Source organism: Bufo gargarizans, chromosome 6, assembly GCF_014858855.1.
Source record: "Bufo gargarizans isolate SCDJY-AF-19 chromosome 6, ASM1485885v1, whole genome shotgun sequence".
NCBI classification, from domain to species: domain Eukaryota; kingdom Metazoa; phylum Chordata; class Amphibia; order Anura; family Bufonidae; genus Bufo; species Bufo gargarizans.
Window position 1 is genome coordinate 213,918,867 of NC_058085.1, and position 27,856 is coordinate 213,946,722.

At 45.8% G+C, this 27,856-nt stretch overlaps 1 protein-coding gene across 4 annotated transcripts in view; it reads right to left on the reverse strand.

Moving 5' to 3' along the window:
- The window catches only part of ERCC6 (ERCC excision repair 6, chromatin remodeling factor), a 241,077-nt gene that overhangs the window by 75,509 nt on the left and 137,712 nt on the right, over nucleotides 1-27,856 (reverse strand). For all 4 annotated transcript variants that reach the window (XR_006390375.1, XM_044297289.1, XM_044297290.1 and 1 more), the window contains 6 exons: nucleotides 25,495-25,611; nucleotides 24,712-24,807; nucleotides 24,331-24,546; nucleotides 5,187-5,297; nucleotides 4,926-5,045; nucleotides 4,592-4,686 (listed from right to left, as the gene is read on the reverse strand). Coding sequence is in view for 3 of the 4 variants with exons in the window: in XM_044297289.1 (XP_044153224.1) it covers nucleotides 4,592-4,686; nucleotides 4,926-5,045; nucleotides 5,187-5,297; nucleotides 24,331-24,546; nucleotides 24,712-24,807; nucleotides 25,495-25,611 (755 nt within the window). In the remaining variant the exon portion in view is untranslated. The remainder of the gene's footprint in view (nucleotides 1-4,591; nucleotides 4,687-4,925; nucleotides 5,046-5,186; nucleotides 5,298-24,330; nucleotides 24,547-24,711; nucleotides 24,808-25,494; nucleotides 25,612-27,856) is intronic.

Consider the following 27,856-nt stretch of genomic DNA (forward strand, 5'->3'; position numbering starts at 1 on the left):
TTAGGGTACTTTCACACTAGCGTTTTCTTTTCCGGCACTGAGTTCCGTCCTAGAGGCTCAATACCGGAAAATAACTGATCTGTTTATCCCCATGCATTCTGAATGGAGAGAAAGACGTTCAGGATGCATCAGGATGTCTTCAGTTCAGTCACTGAACGGCGTTTTGGACGGAGGAAATACTGCAGCATGCTGCGGTATTATCTCCGTCCAAAATTCAGGATCAGTTGCCAGAATGCCGGTAATGACCGTAAAAAAAACAAAACAAATAATAAAAATGGAAACCATCGCCATAGTCACCCTGCTCACTCAAACCTATACATGTTATATATCAAATAAATCGATACAAAATAGGGAACCCATTGCAATAATACATTTTTATTTCGGTCTTAATATTTAAAAAATGTAAAGCTATATGCAAAAACTGAAAAATCCCCCGGTCCTCTAAGCATTAAAGGGGTTGTCCGGGATCAAATTTTTTTTTTTTTAAACTGCTTACTCACTGTTAGTAGCCAAATCTATCTTCCTAAGATGTTTTTAGGTAGCTTTTGCACTGCTGCATGGCTCCTACAGTCCCCAGCAGACTGTGTACATATCTGTTTATGTATGCCATCACTTCCTGCTGCAGTGCATTGTGGCTCCCAGTGCAGATCAGCAGCTCCTGGTTTCTACAGTGTAAGATCACCTGCCCCCCCTCCTCCATATTCAGCCTCCTCCATAGATCCGCCCACCTTTTACATAAACTGCTCCTTGCTCTGTCTCTTGCACTTCATGTGCTCAGTGTTTGCAGACAGTGAACTAATACACAGGGAGCAGCTCCATCTTTCCACAATGGTAGATCATTTTTATGCTTGTGCTAGTTACTCATGGTATACAACATTAGGGATAGCAGACTGCAACAAACTATAAAGGCCACGCTCCCACATCTATCCATAAACATCGCTGACAGTGTCACACTATAAGGGCCACGCTCCCACAGAAAGCGTTCGGGTGTCCGCCTGGCCGTGCGGAGGCGAGCGGATCCGTTCCGACTTACAATGTAAGTCAATGGGGACGGATCCGCTTGAAGATGACACCATATGGCTCAATCTTCAAGCGGATCCGTCCCCCATTGACTTTCAATGTAAAGTCTGAACGGATCCGCTCAGGCTACTTTCACACTTAGAAATTTTTCTAAGTTATAATGCAGACGGATCCGTTCTGAACGGAGCCACCGTCTCCATTAATATGAGTGGATCCGTTCAGAACGGATGCAAACGTCTGCATTATAGGAGCGGATCCGTCTGATGAAACATCAGACGGACCCACTCCGAACGCTAGTGTGAAAGTAGCCTTAGGGATTCATTTTTTGCGGGTTGAGGTGACGGTTTGATTAGTACTATTTTGGGGGACATGCGCCTTTTTAAACGCTTGTTGTTGCAATTTATGTGATGTTAGGTAAAAAAAAAAGGCTTTTTTTTTAAAACAGTTTTTATGATATTTTTTTAAGGTGCTAATGTGATATATTTATGGAGCCGGTTGTTACGGACAAGGCAATACCAAATATGTGTAGGTTTTTTTATTCATTTAATTTTTTTTATGTAATAAATGAACGGATAAAAGACAATTTTAATTTTATTTCTAATTCAAATTTTGTAAAGGGGTGCGCCCCCCCCTCAATATAATAAGCATTGGTGGCGCAGTGCGCCCCTCCTCAATATAATAAACATTGGTGGCGCAGTGCGCCCCCCCTCAATATAATAAGCATTGGTGGCGCAGTGCGCCCCCCCTCAATATAATAAACATTGGTGGCGCAGTGAGCCCCCCTCAATATAATAAGCATTGGTGGCGCAGTGCGCCCCCCCTCAATATAATAAACATTGGTGGCGCAGTGAGCCCCCCTCAATATAATAAGCATTGGTGGCGCAGTGCACCCCTCCTCAATATAATAAACATTGGTGGCGCAGTGCGCCCCCCCTCAATATAATAAGCATTGGTGGCGCAGTGCACCCCTCCTCAATATAATAAACATTGGTGGCGCAGTGCGCCCCCCCTCAATATAATAAGCATTGGTGGCGCAGTGCGCCCCCCCTCAATATAATAAACATTGGTGGCGCAGTGAGCCCCCCTCAATATAATAAGCATTGGTGGCGCAGTGCGCCCCTCCTCAATATAATAAACATTGGTGGCGCAGTGCGCCCCCCCTCAATATAATAAGCATTGGTGGCGCAGTGCGCCCCCCCTCAATATAATAAGCATTGGTGGCGCAGTGCGTCCCCCCTCAATATAATGAACATTGGTGGCGCAGTGCGTCCCCCCTCAATATAATGAACATTGGTGGCACAGTGCGTCCCCCCTCAATATAATGAACATTGGTGGCGCAGTGCGCCCCCCCTCAATATAATAAACATTGGTGGCGCAGTGAGCCCCCCTCAATATAATGAACATTGGTGGCGCAGTGCGCCCCCCCTCAATATAATAACATTGGTGGCGCAGTGCGCCCCCCCTCAATATAATAAGCATTGGTGGCGCAGTGCGCCCCCCTCAATATAATAAGCATTGGTGGCGCAGTGCGTCCCCCCTCAATATAATGAACATTGGTGGCGCAGTGCGTCCCCCCTCAATATAATGAACATTGGTGGCACAGTGCGTCCCCCCTCAATATAATGAACATTGGTGGCGCAGTGAGCCCCCCTCAATATAATGAACATTGGTGGCACAGTGCGCCCCCCCTCAATATAATGAACATTGGTGGCACAGTGCGTCCCCCCTCAATATAATGAACATTGGTGGCACAGTGGGCCCCCCCTCAACATTATGAACATTGGTGGCACAGTGCCCCCCCCCCCCTCAATATAATGAACATTGGTGGCACAGTGGGCCCCCCCTCAACATTATGAACATTGGTGGCACAGTGCCCCCCCCCCCCTCAATATAATGAACATTGGTGGCACAGTGAGCCCCCCCTCAATATAATGAACATTGGTGGCACAGTGAGCCCCCCCTCAATATAATGAACATTGGTGGCACAGTGTGTCCCCCCTCAGTATAATGAACATTGGTGGCACAGTGGGCAGTGCCAATGAGGGTTAAAAAAAATAAAAAAAAAATAAAAAAAAATAAATAAATTAACTCACCTCCTCCAATAGATCGTCTCCTGTACTTTCTTCGGGACCTGGCAAAGGACCTGTAGTGACATCACTGTGCTCATCACATGATACATCACATGATCCATCACCATGGTAATGGACCATGTGATGAGCTCAGTGAAGTCACCACAGGTCCTGAAGAATGAACAGGAGACCGGCAGCTACGCGATCAACTGGAGGAGGTGAGTTAATTTTTTTTAACCCTCATTGGCACTTCCCACTGAGCCACCAATGTTTCTTATACTGGGTCGTTGGGGGGGCACACTGTGCCACCAATGTTTCTTATACTGGGGTGTTGGGGGGGGGGGGGCACACTGTGCTACCAATGTTTCTTATACTGGGGTGTTGGGGGGGGCACACTGTTTCTTATACAAATACAGGAGGCGGGTGCCGGATTCAAATAGCCGACACCAGACCTCTGTGACAGGGAGCTGCGATCAGCGACAGTTAACCCCTCAGGTACCGCACCTGAAGGGTTAACTCAACTGCAGCTGATCGCAGCTCCCTGTCACAGAGGTCGGGTGCAGGCTATGTGATTCCGGCACCCGCCTCCCGTATTTGTATTACAGCTCAGTTTTCTTCATTGGTGGCACATTTTGGTCGCCATCTGGAGCCCTGACTAAGGCTAATCAGACATCAGGGTCTGATTAGCCTTAGGTCCATAGCAACCAGGACGCCTTTGTTAGGCGTCCGGTTGCCATGGCAACGATCGGCCGCTGCAATCGCAGCAGCAGGGGCGCGATGGTAGAGAGAGGGAGCTCCCTCCTTCTCAACCACATGGATCTGGATGCCGCGCACCTGTTAGAGTGTTAGCTGTTACAGTTACAGCTAACGCTCTCTGCTGATGGCAGCGGCTCCGTTCCTGAGCCGCTGCTATCAATATCTGCACCACAAGGAGCAGACGCATGGGGGGGGGGGGGGGGGGAAGGGGCATTTGTTATATATGGGACAATGGGGGCAGAAAGGAGTGGAGCATTTTAGGGGAGGCACTTTATTTCACTTTGACGTCACCGGACTGGAGGGGCGGAGCTTAGCGCAATCTTGGCCAGGAGAGTTACTGCCCCTCCTAGACTTTTGAATAATTAATTAGGCTGTCAGTGACGTCACCGGGCTCCCTGAGCAGCGGAAGAGGAAGCTTTCCTCCTCTGCAAGGGACCCGGTACGTCACTGACTGAAAGAAATCAGTTACTTCCTGCCATAAAGGTTTTTGGTAAAAAGGGTACTTAGAAACATGCTGAAAAGGTAGGACATGGGTGTATGCAAAGTGTGTGTATGTGCAACACTATTAAACAATGGTCCCTAATCCCGGACAACCCCTTTAAGCTCTTCTTGCACCCAGATACAACTTTGCTTGCGGTCCTTGAAATACAAAGTCACTCCTGCGGCCACGAGCCGCCACCTTAGCATACCGAACAGTGTAGCAGCAGTTCCCACTCTGCAGTAAATAGCTCATTTATAGTCAGTACCTGTGATAAATCTTTTCTTCTATAGTTCCTGCAGTGAGCAGCCTGTAAACAGTGACTTGTTTCTTTTGACCAATTCTCCATGCCCTCTCTCGAGCCTGGAAATGAACAATTAAAATTATACTGTATTATAAGGACTCATGCGCAACGTGTCTGTTTTGTGGTATGCAAAACACAGATTCCGCCAGTGTGCATCCCATATTTTCCCGCCCACTGAAATAAACAGATGTGGATTGGCTGCGGACCAAAAATACAGCCATGTGAATGGGGCCTTAAAGCAATTATGCGTCTGACACAAACTTCAAACCCAGAAATTCTCTCCTTAAATCCAACCTACTTGTGTATCTGTGCTGGGATTCCAGTCAGGATCATAGATGACAACTCTATTGGCTCCAGTGAGATTCACACCAAGACCTCCAACTCTGGTTGTAAGAAGGAATACAAAGATCAAGGAGTCCTGTAAGACACATAATCAGGCTGATAACAACGCAAAAGCTAATCATGTGAATTTGACTCTACATTTGCATACAACATTATATGTACACAAAATTACTTAAAAGCTAGTTTAGGGAAAAAAGGAAAAAAAAATTCCAACTACCTCATTAAACTTTGTGATAAGAGGTTGTCGTGATGCAACAGTTGTAGTGCCATCCATTTTGAGGTATGTATAATCCATTCTTCGAACAAATGCTTCCAGGATATTTAACATCTAAAAAGGAGATACAAAAATTGAGATCCTTCAGTGGTTGATACATTTTTCTGGTTAACAGAAAAGATTTAAAAAAAAAAAGAGTAAGAGAACCTGGATCGCTCATCCACATGCTATGCTTTGATCAATAACTGCTTCTTAGCATAATTAACATTGCTTATCAGCATAAAAACTCGATACCCATGACTGCACCCCATGCGACCAGGGACCTCCCATCCGGGACAGGAAACCTGAGAAGATAAAAGGTTCACACCCCCCACCAAGCACCAGTGATAGTAATAAACAGGACTCCAGAGGTGAATACACGTAAGAAAGAGAGAGAGAGAGATCCAATACGGTACATTATATCTCTTCAATACTCAAGAGAGAAACTCTCTTTTTTTTTTTTAAGGGAAGGGAAACATTTTGGGGGTGCCGTCATGGGTATCGAGAAAAACAATTACCGGTAAGCAATGTTGTTTTCCCCTCACCCATGACGGCACCCCATGCGAGATAGACTTTTAATGAGAAACTAGGGGGGGACAACCGCCTGAAGCACCTTCCTACCAAAGGCGGAATCCGTGTGAAGTTGGAGCCTGTAATGCTTTAAAAAAGTATGTTGAGAGCTCCAAGTTGCTGCTCTACAAATTTGGGCCAGGGAGGCATCCGCCTTTTCGGCCCAGGACGTAGCTACCGCTCGGGTGGAATGGGCTCCAAACCCTGAAGGGGGCGAGAGACCCTGCGCTAAATAGGCTTCGGAAATGGCCCTTTTAACCCATCTAGCAATAACCGCCGTGGACACTTTCCGCCCCTTATTCCTACCCCAAAACTGAATAAGGAGGTTTTCTTCCAACCTCCAAGCCGAGGTAGACTCCAAATAAGCAAGCAGACATCTTTTGACGTCCAGGCAATGATACTCCCTTTCTAAACTATTAGAGGGATTAGGGCAAAAGGATGGAAGGACAACATCCTGACTTCTATGGAAGTCCGAAACCACCTTTGGCTGGAAGGACGGGAGAGGCCTAATAATAACTTTGTCGTCCAAGACCTGGGTATAAGGAGGAAAGGCTGAGAAAGCTTGTATCTCTGAGATCCTCCTAGCTGAAGTAATGGCCAGTAAAAAGGACATCTTAAAGGAGAGCATGTCTATGGGTATGTCTGACAAGGGCTCAAAAGGTTTCTGTGACAGGGCCGTCAAGACCGTGTTTAGGTCCCAAGGAGGGGACAAGGGTCTTATAGAAGGGCGGATCCTGGAGGCTGCTGACAAACCTTTTAACCCAAGGGTGCAGGGGCAGCTGGGAATCGAAGAAGTAACTCAAGGCTGCCACATGTACTCTTAGGGTGGAAGCCCTAAGCCCCTTATACAAGCTAGCTTGTAAAAAGTCTAGGACCCTAGAGACATTTGGAGGAGAGAAGGGGTCAGGATTGATCCCTAGAAAGGAGGAAAAGACTTCCCAGATTTTATTATATTTTCTGGCTGTGGTGGCTTTCCTACTTCCCAACATGGTGGATACTACAGATTGGGACAGACCCCGACCTAACCAAATCTCCCTCTCAGCCTCCATGCTGCCAGATGCAAAATTTCTGGATTGGGATGCAGGATCGGGCCTTGATATAATAGATCCTCCCGAGGGGGCAGTATCCAAGGGGGGGGGGGGGGGCAGTATCCAAGGGGGGGCTATTGCTAGGTCTAGGAGGCAGGAGTACCAGGACCTCTTCGGCCACACTGGGGCCACTAGGGTAATTGTCGCTTTCTCCCTCTGGACTTTTTTTAGGACCTGCGGAATTAGGGAAAAAGGAGGGAAGGCATAACCCTCCTCCTGAGACCAGTTCTGTGCTAATCCGTCTAAAGCTGTTGGATCGTCCAGACGATTTATGGAGAAGAACCTTTCCACTTTCCTGTTTTTTCTGGAGGCAAATAGGCCGAATTTCTGCGTTAACTGGGAGAAGACCTCTGGGTTTAGGCACCAGTCTCCCTGTTTTAGCTGGGTGCGACTCAGAAAATCGGCTATGTTCTCTTTCCCCTTTATGTGGACTGCCGACAGGGATAGATGTTTCTGTTCCGCTAACTGAAAGATCTGGTGACAGAGTGTTGCCAGAGAAGGTACCCTTGTTCCGCCTTGATGGTTGATGTATGCCACTGTTGTCAAGTTGTCCGAGTATAGAATTATGTTCCTGAAGGATATGTCCGGAGCTATCGCTTTTAAGGCCATTTCTACTGCTTTTAGTTCTTTGAAGTTTGAGGTGGCTTTCCTGATATTCAAATCCCACCTCCCTTGCCAACCTTTGTTCTCCGAGTGGGCCCCCCAACCCCACGGGCTGGCGTCTGTTGTTAATACTATCGGATCCTGAAAGGACCATGGTACTCCAGCTGAGAGATTCTCTGTCACCGTCCACCAAAGAAGAGACACTCTCGCCTCTGCAGATAAGTGGAAAATCCGGTCCAACGACTGCTTGCGGCCGTCCAATTGGCACAGGATGCATGATTGTAGCTTCCTTGTGTGGGCCTGCGCATATAGGACCGCTGGAAAGGTTGCTGTCAGGTGGCCCAGCACCACCATTGCCCTCCTGAACGAGCAGAGGTAGGATCTGAAAAGATCCCAAACATGCTCCCTGATGGAGAATATCTTGGCGGACAGGAGGAAGGACTTTTCTACTCGGGAGTCTAAAAGGATGCCTAAAAATACACAATTCTGAGATGGTGTTAGGCAAGACTTTTCCCAATTTATTTTCCAGCCCAAGCTCTTTAACAGGGCGCAGGAAACCTCGATGTTTTGAATCAAGCCTTCCTTGGTCTGAGAAATAAACAGGAAGTCGTCTAAATATGGCAGCAACGGAACCCCTGACAACCTTAGAAAGGAGGCTACTTCCGCAATCACTTTTGTGAAGATTCTGGGGGCTTGAGAAACCCCAAAAGGCAGGGCTCTGTATTGCAGGTGCAGACATTCCCCCTGAACCCAGACTGCTGTCCTCAAATATTTTTGGGAGGACACATGGATTGGCACGTGGTAGTACGCGTCCTCTAAGTCCAGAGTCGCCATCCAGCAATCCTTTGATAGGAGATCTATGGCCGACCTTATGGTCTCCATGCGGAATTTCTTGTAGCTGAGGAATCTGTTTAATTTCTTCAGGTTTAGGATTACCCGGAAGGAGCCATTGGGTTTTTTCACAAAAAAAAAGGGGGAGTAAAAAACCCTGCCCCTTTCTGCCTGCGGAACCGGGACAACCACCCCTTTTTGCAGAAGCAGCAGGACCTCTGACTCTAAGGCCTGTCTCTTGACTAGATCCTAGTCAATCTGTCAGTATGAACGAATCCCGGGAATGGGTCAGAAGCTCCAGCCGGAACCCCTCTCCAATCCCTCCCAGGATCCAGCCGTTCTTGGTTATGTTTTGTTATGTTCCAGGCTGGGAGAAAGAGAGATAATCTTCCCCCTACCTGGGGTTCGGCGTCATTGCTGATCTTTGGGTCTTTGATCTTGGGATTTAAAAAGGAAACCTCCGGATTTCTTAGGAAATTTATCCTTTTCCCTTCTATCATACTGCCTACCCTTTTGCCTTTTACCCTGGTATCTACGAAAAAAGAGGGGGCGTTGAGGAGCTGGAAAACCCTTCTTTTTGTCTGAGGCTTTTTCAAGTATATAGTTGAGGGAAGATCCAAAGAGCCTGTCACCCTCACAGGGGATAGAGCATAACCTAGCCTTAGAACCCTGATCAGCTTTCCAGGACTTCAGCCAAATAGCTCTTCTAGCCGCATTGGACATGGCGGATGATCTGGCTGAGAACCTAACTATATCCGTGGAGGCATCGGCTAAAAAAATCAACGGCCTTAAAAAAGGTGGGAAGGGAGGCCAAAACCTCTTCTCTTGGCTTCTTCTCACTGAGATGCTGTTCTAACTGTTCCAGCCAGATATGCAGTGACCTAGAGACCCATGACGCTGCAACCGCCGGTCTCAAGCAGGTAGAGGATGATTCCCAGGCCTTCTTTAAATAAAAGTCCGCTTTTTTATCCAGAGGATCAGACGGGCTACCCAGATCATCAAACGGTAGAGCAGACTTCTTGGCAATCTTCGCCACCGGAGCGTCAACAGTAGGGGCCTTGTCCCAACAGGCTGCTACTTTCTCATCAAAGGGATATTTCCTTTTAACGGAGCTTGGAATAAAAAACTTCCTATCAGGATTCTTCCACTCCTTTTTAATTAATGCCTGAACATTCTCGTGAATGGTGAAAACCCTCTGCTTTCTGGGACCTAACTCCTGAAAGGCAATATCTGCTGTCGACTTAGCCTGTTTCACCTCTTCTAACTGCATAGTTGCTCTGACTGCTTTAAGGAGGTTTTGGGTATCTTCGGGAGAGAAATAGGAACCCCCTGTTTCTTCCTCTGCTGACGAAGTAGCATCATTAGAGAGTAACTGGCCTGCTTCTCTTTCCTCCACGTCAGAATGGTCTATATCCGAATCCCTAATATCCGGAGATTTTTCCGGAGACCGCGGGTGATTTTTACTCAAGGATTTTAAGGAGGCTTTCACCTCAGATCTTATTAAAGATCACATATTCTTAGAAAGGCTCTGGGATTCCTCCACCACCAATTTATCGATACATGGGGTGCATAACGGCTTAGAATAAGAGGAAGCTAGGGGGGCCTTACATCCTGCACACTCCTTATGCTTTGTCTTAGAGGCCGCTTTTTTGGGGGTCTTTGCCACCTACACAAATCAAGCAGATAACACCCCATTAGTAAGAAAAAGATACATCTCACCAAAGATCCTTTTCTTTTAGCCCCCACTCCTCAGGACTGGTACCGGACTCGCGGGCCTTGAGGGTTCCAGGGGTTCGGCGCGTCCGTCTGCAGGCTCTGACATCTTTGCTGGAAACCAAGAGCCTCTTCAGAACCACACTGTGTGCCACATCAGCCGGCTGGGTTCCCCCCCTCTGCCCCATTTATATTTTAAAGGACGCGCCAGGGCACACATCGGCGCTTAACCCGACTTCCGGGTCAAGCCCCCCCCCCCTTTGCATGCGCAGACGCCCCCTCCGACGCCGACAGGAAGACGGGCAACCCGGGAGTAAGGAGGGAAGCCGCCTGAACACGGCCACAGCCGGGATGTGGGGGAGAAGCCCAGACTATAGGCAGCAGACCCGGAGAGCCTAACGCCACCTGGGGGAGGCCACCCACCGGATAAGAACCTGGGCCTCCCCCCAGCTGCAGGTGAGAACCGACGTGAAGCTTCCCAGGGACTTCCTATCCGGAGGACAGGAAACCTGAACTGGTGATTGGTGGGGGTGTGAACCTTTTATCTTCTCAGGTTTCCTGTCCCGGATGGGAGGTCCCTGGTCGCATGGGGTGCCGTCATGGGTGAGGGGAAAAATAGTATACAGCCCCTAAGCTACATACTGTGCATGAGGCATTCATATACATTTTGAAACTGCACAAGCCCACTCACCACAACAAGCTTGCTTCCTGGAGTGTGAACCTACGCTAATTTGGTGCGGCACCACGTGACGACCACCGACGTCAGGAGAAGTACTCCACAGCAGGTGGTGGGACCCAAACAGCACCCCTGCTGCCAGACAGTGCCACCCAGGCACTGGGCCCCACCACCCACCAATCCTCTAGCACAGCACTGCTGCAGTGCTAACTAAAAATATGATGACACAATTTAAAGCTTTGGAGAGCCGCCTCCTCAGACATCTTCTATTTACGGCTAACAAGGTACAAATTTAATTTTACTTTAGGCTACTTTCACACTGGCGTTTTGGCTTTCCGTTTGTGAGATGCGTTCAGGGCTGTCACAAGCGGTCCAAAACGGATCAGTTTGCATTCTAATGCATTCTGAATAGAAAAAGGATCCGCAACGGAATGCATCAGTGCAAGCAGCGTTTTGGTGTTGTCCTGATGAAACTGAGCCACTGACACAGATCCGTCTTCCACTGACTTTCAATAGTGTTCAAGACAGATCCGTCTTGGCTATGTTAAAGATAATACAAACGGATCCGTTCTGAACGGATGCAGGCGGTTGTATTATCTGAACGGATCCGCACAAAACGAGTGTGTGAAAGTAGCCTTAGCTAACAAATAAAAATTTACACACAATGAGACAAATGCTTAGAGCTGCTGCTGTTGACTTTATTCAGAATTTGTAAATTCAACCCTATACTTGAAAAGGCACTGCTTACATAACAGGCAAAATATTTATTCAGTCACAGAAAACAATGCACTACAGGCATAACATATCGACTAGGCCCTCACTCTAATGATAAAATCTCAGACTCTTAGCCAATACATTTTGATCAAAACACATGTGTGCCCACCTACCCAGCGCCTAGGTGGTCTCAGTACAGGCAGGTCCTACGCTAAACCTACATATGCCATTATGCAATTCTGTTCATGAGCACAGACCCTGCATATATAGTGTGTTGCTCCTAGTTACCTCTGTGTGCATCAGCAACCAATGAGAGGAGGAGCACGCACACCTATCTGTACCACCTTAATCAAGGTCGCCTCTCAGATAGGTGGGGCAAAAGTGCACATGAATGCTACTCCTAGAGTAAGAGCGCATTCACACCCGAAAGTGCCATTCCTTCAAGACAATTTAAACAAATCACAGAAAAAAAAAAAGATGCAAAACATCCTGCACGATATGATAGTTAATATGTGGATGTGCATGGCTACATTTATAAAGTCACAGAAAATAATGCACTATAGTAATAGATGAAGGCATAACATATGGACTAAGGGTACTTTCACACTTGAGGCAGAGGATTCCGGTAGGCAGATCTGTCGCCGGAACTGCCGGCCGGATCTGGCAATCCAGACGCAAACTGATGGCATTTGTCAGACTGATTTGGATTGAATGTCATCCGGAAAAATGGATCCGGTATTTTTATTTATTTTTTGCATTCTGAAAGGTCTGCGCATGCGCACATCGGAAAGCCGAGTTCGTTTTGCCAGAACACTTAATGCCGTATCCGGCACTAATACACTTCAATGTAAATTAATGCTGCAGTATTTTCTAAGTCCAAGAACTGCTGCATCCTGAACGGAATTGCTCTCCATTCAGAATGCATTAGGATAAAACTGATCAGTTTTTATCCGGTATTGAGCTCCTGTGATGGAACTCAATACCAGAAAACAAAAACGCTAGTGTGAAAGTACACTAAGCCCTCACTCTAATGATAAAATCTGAGACTCTTAGGCCCCTTCCACACAGGTGTTGCAGGAAAATGTGCAGGTGCGTTGCGGGAACACCCGCGATTTGTCAGCGCGAGTGCAAAACATTGTCATGCGTTTTGCACTAGCGTGAGAAAAATCACGCATGTTTGGTACCCAAACGCAAACTTCTTCACAGAAGTTCGGGCCTGGGATCGGTGTTCTGTAGATTGTATTTTTTTCCCTTATAACATGGTTATAAGGGAAAATAATAGCATTCTGAATACAGAATGCATAGTCAAATAGCGCTGGAGGGGTTAAAAAAATAATAAAAAATGATTTTACTCACCTTAGTCCACTTGTTCGCGTTGCCCGGCATCTCCTTCTGTCTCCTTGGCTGAACAGGACCTGGGGTGAGCATTAATTACATGAACAGGACCTGTGATGACATCACTCCGGTCATCACATGATCCATCACCATGGTAAAAGATCATGTGATGGAACAGGTGATGACCGGAGTGACGTCATCACAGGTCCTGTTCATGTAATTAATACTCACCCCAGGTCCTGTACAGCAAAGGAGACAGAAGGAGATGCCGGGCTACGCAAACAAGTGGACTATGGTGAGTTAAATAAAAAAAAAAATTTTTAACCCCTCCAGCGCTATTTTACTATGCATTCTGTATTCAGAATGCTATTATTTTCCCTTGCGATTTTCACGCAACCCCATTCACTTCTATGGGGCCTGCGTTGCATGGATTATCGCACCGCAACGCACAAAGAGGAGCATGCTGCGATTGTCACACAATGCATAAGTGATGTGTGAAAATCACTGCTCATGTGAACAGCCCCATAGAAATGAATGGGTCGGTATTGAGTGCAGGTGCAATGCGTTCACATCACGCATTGCATCCGTGCGGAATACTCGCCCGTGTGAAAGTGGCCATAGCCAATACATTTTTATCAAAACACATCTGTGCTCACCTACCCAGCGCCAAGGTAGTCTCAGTTCAGGCAGGTCCTACACTAAATCCTACCCATGCCGTTATGCTAGGCCTGCACGATATATATCGCCAAAGCAATCGTATCGCAATAATCGCCGATTGCGATATGGCAGACCCAAAAATGCTGCGATTTGCTTTATAAAGACACACTTTGCGTCTCATAAAACGATGGTCGACTTTTTACGTGTCCGACACTGATGTATCGCTGGCCGCTATGCTGCGGCCGACGATACATCAGTTACAGTGCGGGGAGGGGCTGGAGGGAAGTCGCGGCGGGCTCCGCGCACATAACCGTTTTTGTATGTAAAGTCTTTCTTTACTGCTGAAACAATCGCTCTCCTATTGAAACTCCTATTGCGCTCCTGCTTTATTAATGAAGTGGGAGGAGCGTGACTGACTGAGTGATGTTAGTCATGTGCCGGCCGGACCGCTCGCTGCAGTGCATTCATAGTGAGTACAGAGGCTGGTGATTTTATCAATGGGAGTTTCAATAGGAGAGCGATTGTTTCAGCAGTAAAGAAAGACTTTTCATACAAAGACAGTTGTGTGCGCAGTTTAGGACACATGAGGAGACATTAACCACTTCCCATCTGGGCCATTTGCCCCCTTCCTGACCAGGCCTAATTTTGCAAAACTGACATATCTCACTTTATGTGGTAATAACTTTAGAACGCCTTTATTTATCCAAGTCATTCAGAGATTGTTTTCTCGTGACACATTGTACTTCATGATAGTCATAAATTTGAGTCAAAATATTTCACCTTTATTTATGAAAAAATCCCAAATTTACCCCAAAATTGTAAAAATTCGCAATTTTCTAAATTTCAATTTCTCTGCTTTTAAAACAGAAAGTGATACCTCATAAAATATTTATTACTTAACATTCCCCATATGTCTACTTTATGTTGGCATCATTTTGGAAATGTCATTTTATTTTTTTAGGACGTTAGAAGGCTTAGAAGTTTAGAAGAAATTCTTAAAATTTTTAAGAAAATTGCAAAAACCCACTTTATAAAGGACCAGTTCAAGTCTGAAGTCACTTTGTGGGGCTTACATAGTGGATACCCCCATAAATGACCCCATTGTAGAAACTACACCCCTCAAGGTATTCAAAACCGATTTTACAAACTTTGTTAACCCTTTATGCGTTCCACAAGAATTAAAGGAAAATGGAGATCAAATTTTAAAATTTCACTTTTTTGGCAGATTTTCAATTTTAATCCAATTTTTTCTTTAACACATCGATGGTTAACAGCCAAACAAATTCTGTGGTTTACAGAAACACCCCACATGTGGTCATAAACTGCTGTATGGGCACACGGCAGGGAGCAGAAGAAAAGGAACTCCACATGGTTTTTAGATGCCATGTCCCATTTGAAGCCCCCTGATGCACCCTTACAGTAGAAACTCCCAAGAAGTGACCCCATTTTGGAAACTAGGGGATAAGGTGCCAGTTTTATTAGTACTATTTTTGGGTACATATGATTTTTTGATCATTCATTATAACACTTTATGGGGCAAGGTGACCAAAAAATTGGTTGTTTTAGCACAGTTTCTATTTATTTATTTTTACAGCGTTCACCTGAGGGGTTCAGTCAAGTGACATCTTTATAGGGCAGATTGTTACGGACGTGGCGATACCTAATGTGGATACTTTTTCTCATTTATTAAAGTTTTACACAATAATAGCATTTTTGAAACCAAAAAATTATGTTTTAGTGTCTCCATGTCCTAAGAGCTATAGTTTTTTTATTTTTTGAGAGATTTTCTTATGATGGGGCTCATTTTTTGCAGGATGAGGTGACGGTTTTATTGGTACCATTTTGTGGAACATACGCGTTTTTGATCACTTGGTGTTGCACCTTTTGTGATGCAAGGTGACAAAAATTGCTTGTTTTGACCCTTTTTTTTTTTTTTTTACGGTGTTCACCCGAGGGGTTAGGTCATGTGATATTTTTATAGAGCTGGTTTTTACGGACACGGCAATACCAAATATGTCTATTTTATTAAATTTTTTCCATTTTTTTTTTATTCCTTACTTGGGGACCTTTTTTTTTTCAATGTGAAACTTTTTTTTATTTTTTCAACCCTTTATTTTTTTTTTACACTTTTCGTCCCCCATAAGGTCATACAAGACCTCTGGGGGACATTTGCTTCACTTTTTCTTTTTTCACTGTTGATTTCTCCTGTAACTGGGGCTGACATAGTAGCCCCAGTTACAGAAGAAATGCACCCCCCAGAGAGGCTGTACAGCGCAATACTGCGCTGTACAGCCTCAGAGCAGGCCTGATCGAGGTCTCTGAAAGACCTCACACAGCTCCTGCACTCTCCGGTCCCGGCGGTCACATGACCGCCGGGCCGGAACAGGAAGCGCTCGGTGAGCGCTGTGTCTGCAGCGATCCGGAAGGCAGGGACACCTGGGAACTGTCCCTGCCTTATCTCTGGGTTGCCCTGCTGTCACTGACACGATTAGCGTGCAGCTGCTGTTTCTGAAAGGACGTTTATATCCTATGGGCGGACGTAAAGTGGTTAATAAAGTAATGCTATGACACACAGGGCCATGAGGGGGACTAGCATAATAAGGAGGTTTTTTTTGTGAAACTCACCTGTAAAATCTTTTTCTCGTCTTTTCCATTGGGGGACACAGACCATGGGTATAGCCTAGGTCATTACTAAGAGGAGACACTATGCAAATAAAAAAAAGAAAGCTCCTCCTCCATGGGCTATACCCCATGTTCCACCAGGAGGACCCCAGAAAGCAGTAGGATAAGGAGACCAAAGCCATAGAGACCAGAACAATGGAATACTGCTATCGGACCGAAAACCTTAAGGACCCGAAGAACTAAACCAACCCTTCCTACAACAGGTAAGAATGGGAGGGAGCTGTGTCTCCAAATGGAAAAGACGAGAAAAAGATTTTACAGGTGAGTTTCACAAAAAATCTCCTTTTCTCGCACATTCCATTGGGGGACACAGACCATGGGACGTCCTAGAGCAGTCCATGGGGTGGGAAAAAACCAGCACCTCCAGGAGAAAATGCCCAGTGGTCAAACAGGAACCACCGCCTGCAATACCTTGCGCTCAAGGACAGCATCAGCCGATGCCAAAGAGTGCAACTGGTAAAACTTTGTAAAGGTATGCAAGGAAGACCAGGTGGCCGCCTTACAAAGTTGAGATGCCGAGGCACGATTACGCCTAGCCCAGGAGGCCCCGGTGGAGTGCGCGGTAACCCCAGCTGGGGGAACCCTGCCACGATAAGCCGCGGCAATAGCCAACCGAATCCATCGGGCTACCGAGACCTTGGAAGCCGCCAGACCTTTACAAGGCCCTTCCGGAATCACGAAAAGGGAATCCGAACGGCGGAAAGAGGCAGTAACTGACAGGTACACACGCAGAGCCCGGACAACGTCCAGGGAATGGAGAGCGCGCTCCTTGCGGTTCGCCAGAGCTGGACAAAAAGAGGGCAGGACTATATCTTCATTAAGGTGGAAGGCGGAGACCACCTTGGGCAAAAATGAAAGAACCAGGCGCAGCACTGCCTTATCCTGATCGAAGACCAAAAAGGGCTCCCTACAGGAAAGCGCGGCCAGCTCCGATACCCTCCTGATCGAGGTGATCGCCACCAAAAAGACCACCTTCCAGGTGAGAAGATTCAAAGAAACCTCCCTCAAAGGTTCAAAGGGAGCAGCCTGGAGGGAAGACGGAACCAAATTCAAAGTCCCAGGGGGGCAGGGGAGGAACATATGGAGGGACTGAATGTGCCACCCCTTGTAGGAAGGTCCTCACTGGACCGAGCAGAGCCAGGGATCTCTGAAAGAAAATGGCCAGAGCAGAGACCTGACCCTTCAGAGAGCTCAACGACATCCCCATCTCAAGACCCGACTGGAGAAAGGAGAGGACCACCGGAACCGAGAAACAAAGGGGAAAAACGCCCAGTTTCTCACAAAAGGCAAGAAAGGCCTCCCAGGTACTATAGTATATACGGGAAGAAACTGGTTTTCTGGCCTTGATCATGGTCTTCACCACAGAGTCAGAGAAGCCTCTCTTCTTCAGGATGGCAGTCTCAACAGCGACGCCGTCAAACGCAGCGACCATAAATTCTGGTGGCAGAGCGGTCCTCGAGACAGTAGATCCTCCCTGAGAGGAAGAGTCCACGGCACGTCTGCCAGCATCCGAGTGACGTCCGAGAACCAGGCATGGCGCAGCCAATCGGGGTCGATGAGAATGGTCAGAATCCCTTCCAACGTGATCTTGCGAAGGACCTTAGGTAGCAGAGGTGGAAAGACAAAGGAGAGGGAAGCCTCGCCACAGAGACACCAGCGCACCCACCCCGTACGCCTCCGAGTCTCGAGCACGGGACAGAAACGTGGGAACCTTGTTGTTGAGCCTGGACACCATTAGGTCGATATCCTGGCGGCCCCACCTGCGACAGATGTACTCGAAAAGGACCACTCTCCTAGATCCACCGTGTTGCGGCTGAGAAAGTCCGCCTTCCAATTGTCGATCCCCGGGATGCACACTGCCGACAGTACTGGAACATGAGTCTCCGCCCACTGGAGGATCCTCCCCGCCTCCTGCATCACCGTCCGGCTGCGGGTCCCGCCCTGGTGGTTGACGTAAGCCACAGGGAGGTGGCATTGTCCTACTGGACCCTTACCTGGAGACCTGCCAGGAGATGAGTCCAGTGAGAAAGGGAGACGAAAATTGCTCTGAGCTCCAGCATGTTGATCGGTAGGCAGGCCTCCTCCACCGACCAAAGCCCCTGAACCGTCCGGGTCTGTAGAACACCACCCCAACCTAGGAGGCTGACGTCAGTGGTGACGACTGTCCAGGAGATCGGAAGAAAGGACCTCCCTGAGATCAAGTTTTGGGGGGACAGCCACCACAAGAGGTCCGAACCAGAGGAGGCAGACTGACTCGAGATGCCAGACTGCGCGACGCCCTGTCCCAAAAGGACAGAATCGCCCGCTGTAGAGGCCAAGTGTGAAATTGGGCAAAGGATATGATCTCTCCAAACCTGTTGAAAGGAGAGCAATCCCCCTGGATATCAAATGTATCCCGGACCGCCGCCACCATAGTGGAGGGGAAGTGTCTGAACTGGGCTCGAGGCGAGGAGGGGAAGCAGAATCATCCGAAGAAGGATGCTGCTGTGTACGCTGCTTCTTAGTGGTTGAGCGTCCTCTGTGGGAACCACTGGGAACCGGTATGGTGTTAGCCGCAGAATCCGTAGACGCCATGCGCTCCATGAAGGCCATGGCGGCCCGAGAGACTTGGGCTAAGTCATCATCCGCCCTAGAAATAGCAGAGGCCCAAGCGGGTTCCGCCGGCACCAACAGGGCGGAGGGAGGACTGGGCTGAGTGAGAGGGGGAGGAGAGGATGATCCTGTCCAGAGGCAAGGCAAGAGTCACAGGATCCTGTGTGACCGAAAGTGCTAAGCAGCAAACCTTACATAGTCCCAGAGGGGCCAAAGGGGCCGACTTGGATTTTTGTGAGGCCCCATGTTTTGGCATGATGGCGGTAATCCTGCAATGGCCAGGGTCGCCTACCATTCATGCAGCACGCAAACGGGACAGAGTGGAGCCGGAGCAGCCGAGAGCGCTGAGCCGGAAGTAGCAGAAGACAGAGCGCCGCCCACAAATCGCGTCAGAAGGCGCAAAACCCTGTGTGCGCGTGGGAAATACGACTTTAAGAAGACGCAGCTGACGGAAGGGTAGGTGGGACCGCCCCGTAGACACCACCGAGGGAAGCCGGGACCACTGCTGCAGTAGCCGCTCATGTAGCAATGCCCCAGACAGGTATCCTCTCGCCCCTCAAACCCCCCCACCAAGTGGCCCTAGCAGTGTACTTATCTGCTCCCTGTAGTCTTCGCCCTCAAATCCACACCAGCGGAGGTCACCTCTCAGTCAGCTGGCACAAGGAGTGGCAGTGATCTGGAGGAGGGAAGAAAGATGACCCTGAATCTGGTAGGCCGCCGTAGCTGCAGATAGAGCCCGGTCGGAGGTAGCCGGGGACACAATTCAACCCCGGCGCTTGCTCCACCAAAAGACCAGGGAAGCAGAATTGCGGAAAAAAATAAACGGGAGTAGAAAGAATGTCATCCTCCTTATCCGACACTAAGCAAGAACTGGGGTCCTTCCGGTGGAACATGGGGGGTATAGCCCAGGGAGGAGGAGCTTTCTTTTTGTATTTGCATAGTGTCTCCTCCTAGTAATGACCTAGGCTATACCAATGGTCTGTGTCCCCCAATGGAATGTGCGAGAAATGCTATATGTGTGTCATTCACAAATATAGAAACATAGAATGTGTCGGCAGATAAGAACCATTTGGCCCCTCTAGTCTGCTCAATATACTTAATACTATGAATAGCCCCTGGCCATATCTTAGATAAAGGATGGCCTTATGCCTATCCCATGCATGCTTAAACTCCTTCACCTTATTTGCAGGTACCACTTCTGCAGGAAGGCTATTCCATGCATCCACTACTCTCTTAGTAAAGTAATACTTCCCGATATTACTTTTAAACCTTTGCCCCTCTAATATAAAAATGGCCTCTTGTAGCAGTTTTTCTTTTTTTTAAATATTCTCTCCTCTTTTACCTTGTTTATTCCCTTTATGTATTTAAAAGTGTCTATCATATCCCCTCGGTCTCGTCTTTCTTCCAAGCTATACATGTTATGGTCCATTAATCTTTCCTGGTAAGTTTTATCCTGCAATCCATGTACTAGTTTAGTAGCTCTTCTCTGAACTCTCTCCAAAGTATCAATATCCTTCTGAAGATATGGTCTCCAGTACTGAGCACAATACTCCAAATGAGGTCGCACTAGTGCTCTGTAGAGCGGCATGAGCACCTCCTTCTTTCTACTGGTAATCCCTCTCCCTATACACCCAAGCATTCTGCTAGAATTTCCTGATGCTCTATGACATCGTCTGCCTACCTTTAAGTCTTCTGAAATAATGACCCCTAAATCCCTTTCCTCAGATACTGAGGTTAGGACTGTATCACTGATTTTATATTCTGCTCTTGGGTTTTTTATGCCACAGGTGCATTATCTTGCACTTATCAACATAAAATATTAGTTGCCAGATTTTTGACCATTCCTCTAGTTTTCCTAAATTCTTTTCCATTTGGTGTGTCCCTCCAGGAACATCAACCCTGTTACAAATCTTTGTCATCAGCAAAAAGACACACCTTACCATCGAGGCCTTCTGCAATTTCGTAATTTGTCTGTCCCTCAGCCATTGCCTAATCCATTCAACAATCCAAGCACAAAGACTGCAATTTATTGATAAGCCTTCTATGTGGGACAGTATCAAAAGCCTTACTAAAGTCTAGATAAAAACAGCATGGGTTTACTTCAGGGAGATCATGTCAAACTAATCTTATTGATTTTTTTGATTGGGTGACTAAAATAATAAATGGCAGAGGTGCAGTAGACACCTGCACCTCTGCCATCTATTATTTTAGTCACCCAATCAAAAGAATCAATAAGATTAGTTTGACATGATCTCCCTGAAGTAAACCCATGCTGTTTTTCATCTTTCAATCCATGGGATTTTAGATGTTCCACGATCCTCTCAAGTATGGTTTCCATTAATTTTCCCACTATTGATGTCAGGCTTACTGGCTTATAGTTGCCCGATTCCTCCCTACTACCTTTCTTGTGAATGGGCACAACATTTGCTAATTTCCAATCTTCTGGGATGACTCCTGTTACCAGTGATTGGTTAAATAAATCTGTTGTTAATGGTTTTGCTAGTTCACCGCTAAGCTCTTTTAATAACTTTGGGTGTATCCCATCAGGCCCCTGTGACTTATTTGTAACAATTTTAGACAGCTGACTTAAAACCTCTTCCTCTGTAAAGACATGCATCAAAAGATTTATTAGTCTTCCTCCCTAACTTAATTCCTTTTCCTTCATTTCCTTCGTAAAAACTGAACAGAAGTATTCATTGAGGCAGTCAGCTAGATCTTTATCTTCTTCCATATACCTTCCTTCTTTTGTTTTTAATTTCGTAATTCCTTGTTTTAGTTTCCTTTTTTCATTTATGTATCTGAAGAATGCCTTATCGCCTTTTTTCACTGACTGAGCTAATTTCACTTCTGCCTGTGCTTTAGAAGCTCTTATAAAACTTATTTGGCCTCTCTCTGCCTAATCTTATAAATTTGCCTGTCATCCTCTTATTTATTTATAATTACTAAATGCTATCTTTTTGTTTTTAATGATTTTGGCAACTTCTGCTGAGTACCACAGTGGTCCCTTCCTTTTTTTTTGCTTTTACTGACAAGCCTAATGGAATTATCTGTTGCCTTCAATAGTGCAACTTTTTAGTTGTCCCATTTCTCCTGGACTCCATTGAAACTGTTCCAATCTGATAGGGACTCGTATACCACTAATCTAATTTTAGAAAAGTCAGTTTTTCAAAAATCTAAAACTTTTGTTTTTGTGTGGTGTGACTCAGTCACTGTACTTACAGTAAACAATACTGACTGGTGATCCCAAGCTTTCCCCTACAGTAATGTGAGATACCAAATTCCCATCATACTATACTATTGTGAATATTATGCTGGCCCCCCTCATGGCCCTATGTCTCATAGCACACATCCCCCATAACTGTGCATCATCCACAGATCCTCTCCATAACCGTGCATCATCCACAGACCCCCTCCATGACCGTGCATCATCCACAGACCCCCTCCATAACCGTGCATCATCCACAGATCCCCTCCATAACCGTGCATCATCCACAGATCCCCTCCATAACCGTGCATCATCCACAGATCCCCTCCATAACCGTGCATCATCCACAGATCCCCTCCATAACCGTGCATCATCCACAGATCCCCTCCATAACCGTGCATCATCCACAGATCCCCTCCATAACCGTGCATCATCCACAGATCCCCTCCATAACCGTGCATCATCCACAGATCCCCTCCATAACCGTGCATCATCCACAGATCCCCTCCATAACCGTGCATCATCCACAGATCCCCTCCATAACAGTGCAAATAGACCTCTAGCACAATACCCTTAAAATATTGCATCGCATATCGTTATCACAATCGTTATCATATCGTTATTGCAATCGCACAAAATTCCCATATCGTGCATCCCTACGTTATGCAATTATGTTCAGGAGCTCAGACCATAATTAGAGTGAGGGCTTAGTCCATATGTTATGCTTGCATCTATTACTATAGTGCATTATTTTCTGTAACTTTATAAATGTAGCCATGCACATCCGCATATTAACTATCATATCGTGCAGGATGTTTTGCCAAATATTTATTTAACCAAATGTACTATTAACAAGAGTACACTGTGCATGAAGAAAAGCAGAAAAGCATGAAAGAAAAGCATTTTTATATCGCCAATTTACAGTTAATTCAGTAAATTACAGTTTAAAATAAAATAAAATAATGAATTATAGATTAAAACTAATGCAGGAGTGTGGAAATCGTATTGCCCAACGCCAAACATGTAGTTCTGGGCGCCAGGCAGGTAGTTTGTTCAGTAGCTTAGCCCTGCTGCGGGCAATTAACAGGGCTGAGATGGCTTTGTTTACCGGAGCAGTGGATCGGCGACGAGCTGGGCATGGAGAGGCGTTCCCATGGCGATGGGGACACTTGAAGTTAAACTATACCAAAACGCCGATCCGATAGTATATTCTAAACCAGAGGTGTTCTCATACGCACCTCTGACAGGGCGCTGCCATCCGCAGCACCTGAGGTGTTAATTGCACGGATGGCAGCTCCCTGTCAGTGGTCGGGTGCCGGGAATGAACTGCCCACCAATGATTTTAAATACCTCTCACAGGGAGCTGCCGTCCGCGCAATTAACCCCTCAGGTGCCGCTGAGCGCCTTGTCGGAGGTGCGTCCCCATCACCATGGGAACACCTCGGGTTTAGAATATAACATCGGATCGGAGTTTTTCTGGTGTAGCGACAGCGTGGGGAAGAAGAAATTACAGAGCTGGAGGGGTGGAGCAATGAAAGGTTCTGTCACGTCTCCGGCTCGTGGGGGAGGAGCAGTGACAGAGCTGTTACAGAGCCAGGGGCATTGATAGAACTCTCTACTCTGCCAGCATCCCTCAGAGGACCCCCTTTCAGCAGGTGTTGTCAAACTGGGAAGGTGAGGGGCATCCTTTCCATGCCACATCAGCTAATTTGCCTAAACCACCTAGAGGTAAGGGTAGTAAGAGCAAGAGTGTGCACTCAACTAATGCTGTGTCCAGAATGCACTGCACCACGGCCGGCTAACTATATTGTGGTGCAGGAGGGGGCGTTGGTGGTCTGTTGAAGTGATTGGCACCATAACCATGCCTAACGGCTGCAATGTGGTCGGCTCCACAGGATCGCAAGTCACATTATGCCTGCGGTCCAGTCCAAACAAAATGCTGCAAGCAGCATTTTGACCGTATCTCAGGCACAATTGTGCCTTGCAATTACGTACATACGATCGCCTGCGGCTCTGGCTACGGTGCCATTCACTTCAATGGATCGTCACGCCCCCTCCTGCCCCACAACATAGTGAGCCGGCCGCGATGTAGTGCATTCTGGACAGAATCATCTGGTGTGAACTAGGACTAAACTTAGAGTCATTTCACACCACAAAGACTGGAACGCAAGCTAGCCACCACCCTGCATGAGGAAGCGTGGTGGTGGATTGAAATATGGTTTTGATTTAAAATTATTTTTTGTATCAGGACAAGTAGATTGTCATGAGGGACAAGTAGATCGAGCCCCCGCTTTAGTCCTTCGACGAGTAGTTTTTTATTTTTATTTCCACACCCCTGTAATGGTATTGACAATCAATAAGATGCCATTAAATCCCATGCTGTACATGTAACCATAGATAAAAACACAACTGGCAATGTAACTGTTTAGTGTAACTCCTAACCTGTCGTGACTGAGTGAAAAGAAGAACTCTATGTCCTTGGCGATGCCAGATCTTCAGAAGTGACTCTACTACTATCATTTTTCCTGACCGCTTCCAGTAACCAAACTGCTGTTCTTCTTCTAGATCCTCTTTGGTCCCTTTAAGAATTTTAGTTCCACCTGTGAACAAATCTGGGTGATTGCAGATTTTTCTCAAGGCAATCAGACCAGGAAACACCTGTGGGAAACAAATAGCGATCCAACATGATGACCTTTAGCTTAACATAAGAAAAAAGAAGAAGCTATTATAATATGGATATTATAACATATCTGTATTACTGTCCAAAGATCTTTGTTACCTGCAATAAAGTAGAGAATTGTATACAAGTATATGACTACCTACCTGCATGTCACCATTCAGTATCCCATACACTTCTTTGGAGTCTATGAAGGTCTGGTAAACCTGTGTCTGCTCATTTGTCAGTCTGCAAAAGAGAACCTGAAAGCACCAAAGTAACTAATAACACAGAGCTCTACAATGTCATGTAAAAATCATAGCAAACTGAGAATGATAGCTACATAGTAATACGGTTGAAAAAAAGAAAGACACAAGCCAATCAAGTTTAACCAAGGGGTAGGTGGGGACAGGAATTTTAGAAAAAGGGGAATGAAACAAGTTTCTACACATTTTCATAAGCATAAGGGCCCATTCACAAAGCTGTATGAACGGGTTCGCACCCTTTCTGCAATTTTCCACATACCGTTCCGCAGCCCCGCAAAAAGAATACTGCATGTCCTATTCTTGTCCGCAATTGCTGACTAGAATAGGCATTTTCTATGAGTGTGGAGGCCATGTGCGGTCTACAAATTGCGGAACGCACACGGCGGGTATCTGTGTTTTGCGGATCCGCAATTTGCCGACTGCAAAACACAAACGGCTGGCTGAATGAGCCCTTAACGTCATTTACTTTTAAGAGTTCATCTAACCTCTTATTTTAAATTATTTTAATCTTTCCTCATAACTAAGACCCTCCATGCCCCTTATCAGTTTAGTTGTTCTCCTTTGTACTTTTTCCAGTTCAAAAGCGTCCTTTCTATGGACTGGTGCCCAGAACTGAACCGCATATTCCAGATGAGGCAGCACCAAAGCTTTGTAAAGTGGTAATTTTAGATCCCTGATGGTCACCTGCTCATTCTTGTCAGGAAGAGACAAGCTCATCTTCACATCTGCCTTCATACGTCTCAAGAGATAAGGATTTATGGTGTCACGCAAAACACAGGCACATTTGTATGCAGTTTTAACCTATGAAATAAAAAACAATACTTAAACACTTAATTTGTTTGTTCCAAATTACTCACAGTAGACTAGAAGTCATACTATTCTTGAAGGCTAAGAAGAGTAGTCTTTATAACTTCCAAAAGCTTCAGGCAAATTGCTTAAAGGGAACCTGTCATTTATACATTTACATTCCTGCTCATTTTGGGCTTTGAAGTCAATGAGGTAGACCTATCAGTGATTGACAGCTATCTGTGTATGCACAGTCATCCTTGACTGTGTATGTTCCTCCTTAAATTCATAGGCCAGAATAAACAGGAATTAAAATTTATAAAATAAATAAATAAAAGTTTTACTGAATCTCTTCATAAAAACTAAATACTAATCTGCTCAGCGCTCCCTGCTCTATAAAATGCTGCCTGCAGCTCAAACACTATGTTTAACGTGGCAGGTTCCCTTTAAAGTACCAAAAAAGTAACTAAAATTGCTTGTGTACCCCAACATTTAAAAGGAGATTGAAGTCTGGTTTCAGCATTTGGGTCTACCACGGAACATAACGGAATTCCATAATGGAATTCAGGCTACACCCAAACTTCAAAACATGAAGTTCGCTCATCTCGACTGTCTGATTTGACTCTTTTCCATTACCAATGAATTTATTCATTCAGGCTTTTTTTTAAAGAAATAAATGTTTTATATGCCATAATGAATTAGTTTTTTAATGGGTCATGGATTAACAAAATAATGCCTCATGCAGGCGACCGTTGTTTTGGTACGCATCCGAACCGCCGTTTTTGCACCGTTCCATGGCCCAGCAAAAAATAATATAGCATGTCCTAATCTTGTCTGTTTTGCGGACAAGAATAGGCTTGTCTACAATTGGCTGCCCGTTACGTAAATTGAGGAAGGCACACGGGCGGCTTCCGTTTTTTGTGGATCCACTGTTTGCGGACTGCAAAAAACAGCACGGTCGTGTGCATGTGGCCTTAGACTGAGCTCTTTGATGCAAATCCTGCTTTTAATAGTGAAAGTGTGAAATAACAGTTATTACACTAAAATTCTTAGAGGTTTCCCATAACAGCACAAACTCCTTTTCACCTCATTAGGTGGATAATAGACCATATTAACATGCAAGTCCAAGCACATGTGCGGAAACGCAGAAAAAACAAAAACAAACAAAACAAACATTAAAAAGGGTTCTCTAGAAAAAATAAAAAAATATTCAAAAATTAGCACCACGCTTGTCTACAAGTTGTGTGTGGTATTACAGCTCAACCCCATTTACTACAGTGAATAGATTAATTGAAATATCCGATATTGTTTTTGGAATAAAGCTTGCATAACCCCTTTAAATTAAAGCGATGAACAATAGATAGCTACATGCAGTGAAATGTAATCAATGGGTTTACACTAGACAATGTAATGAGCGGTCAGACATTGACTGAGCCTGCGCCGAATGCAGAGACGAACGGCGCAGGCGCGAGATTTCGGACGCCAGAAGCAGGGGGAGGATCGATTTCACTAGATGGGCGTGCTGGAGCGAGGAGCTGGGCGGCAGTTTATGAAGGTAGACGGAGCCTCTAGGTGCTGAAAAAAAAAACTGCATAGAACCTAGAGGCTCATTTGCATAAATATAAAAGTGCTTTTTTAAAGAAAACGGCAGAACGGAGGAATATAATACTTGGCTTGTATGGTACATCAGACACTAGCGGATAGCTAGTGTCTGAAAACGAAATGTGTCCACAGCAAGTGGTAGAAACCCTTTGTGACAGAATGGCTTAATATTTATATCAATTGAAAAAAGATTTTTATCCCAAAAGTAAAATGTTATCATTAAATTTGCCTCTAAAGGTATACATAGTCTAAGTTTTTTTTTAATGTTTTTTTGGGGTAGAGAACCTTTTTTTTTATTCAATGTATGCCCAGTCCTAATGTGTTTTTTTTTTTTTAAACTAGGCCTTTTTCCTGTTGAACTCACATACATTAGTACATGGTTAGTACATAGTACATGTTTTTTTCGCGACTCTTGTTAATAGCCTGCAGTTGATCAGGCATTTTTGTCTGCAGGACCCAGTTTTTTTCCCTTTGCAAAAGCATGGAAGATTTTCTTGCTCCTGAATTATTTTTTCTTTCTAATTGTATTTTTCTTCTTCCACAGAACTTGCCTAAGGAATTTGGCTTTGATTTTCTCTCCTGGTGGGCGGCTTATTTTCCCTGTGGGCTTGACCATTTGGATCCTCTGCTGTCACTCCACTACTCTTTGGAATCTCTT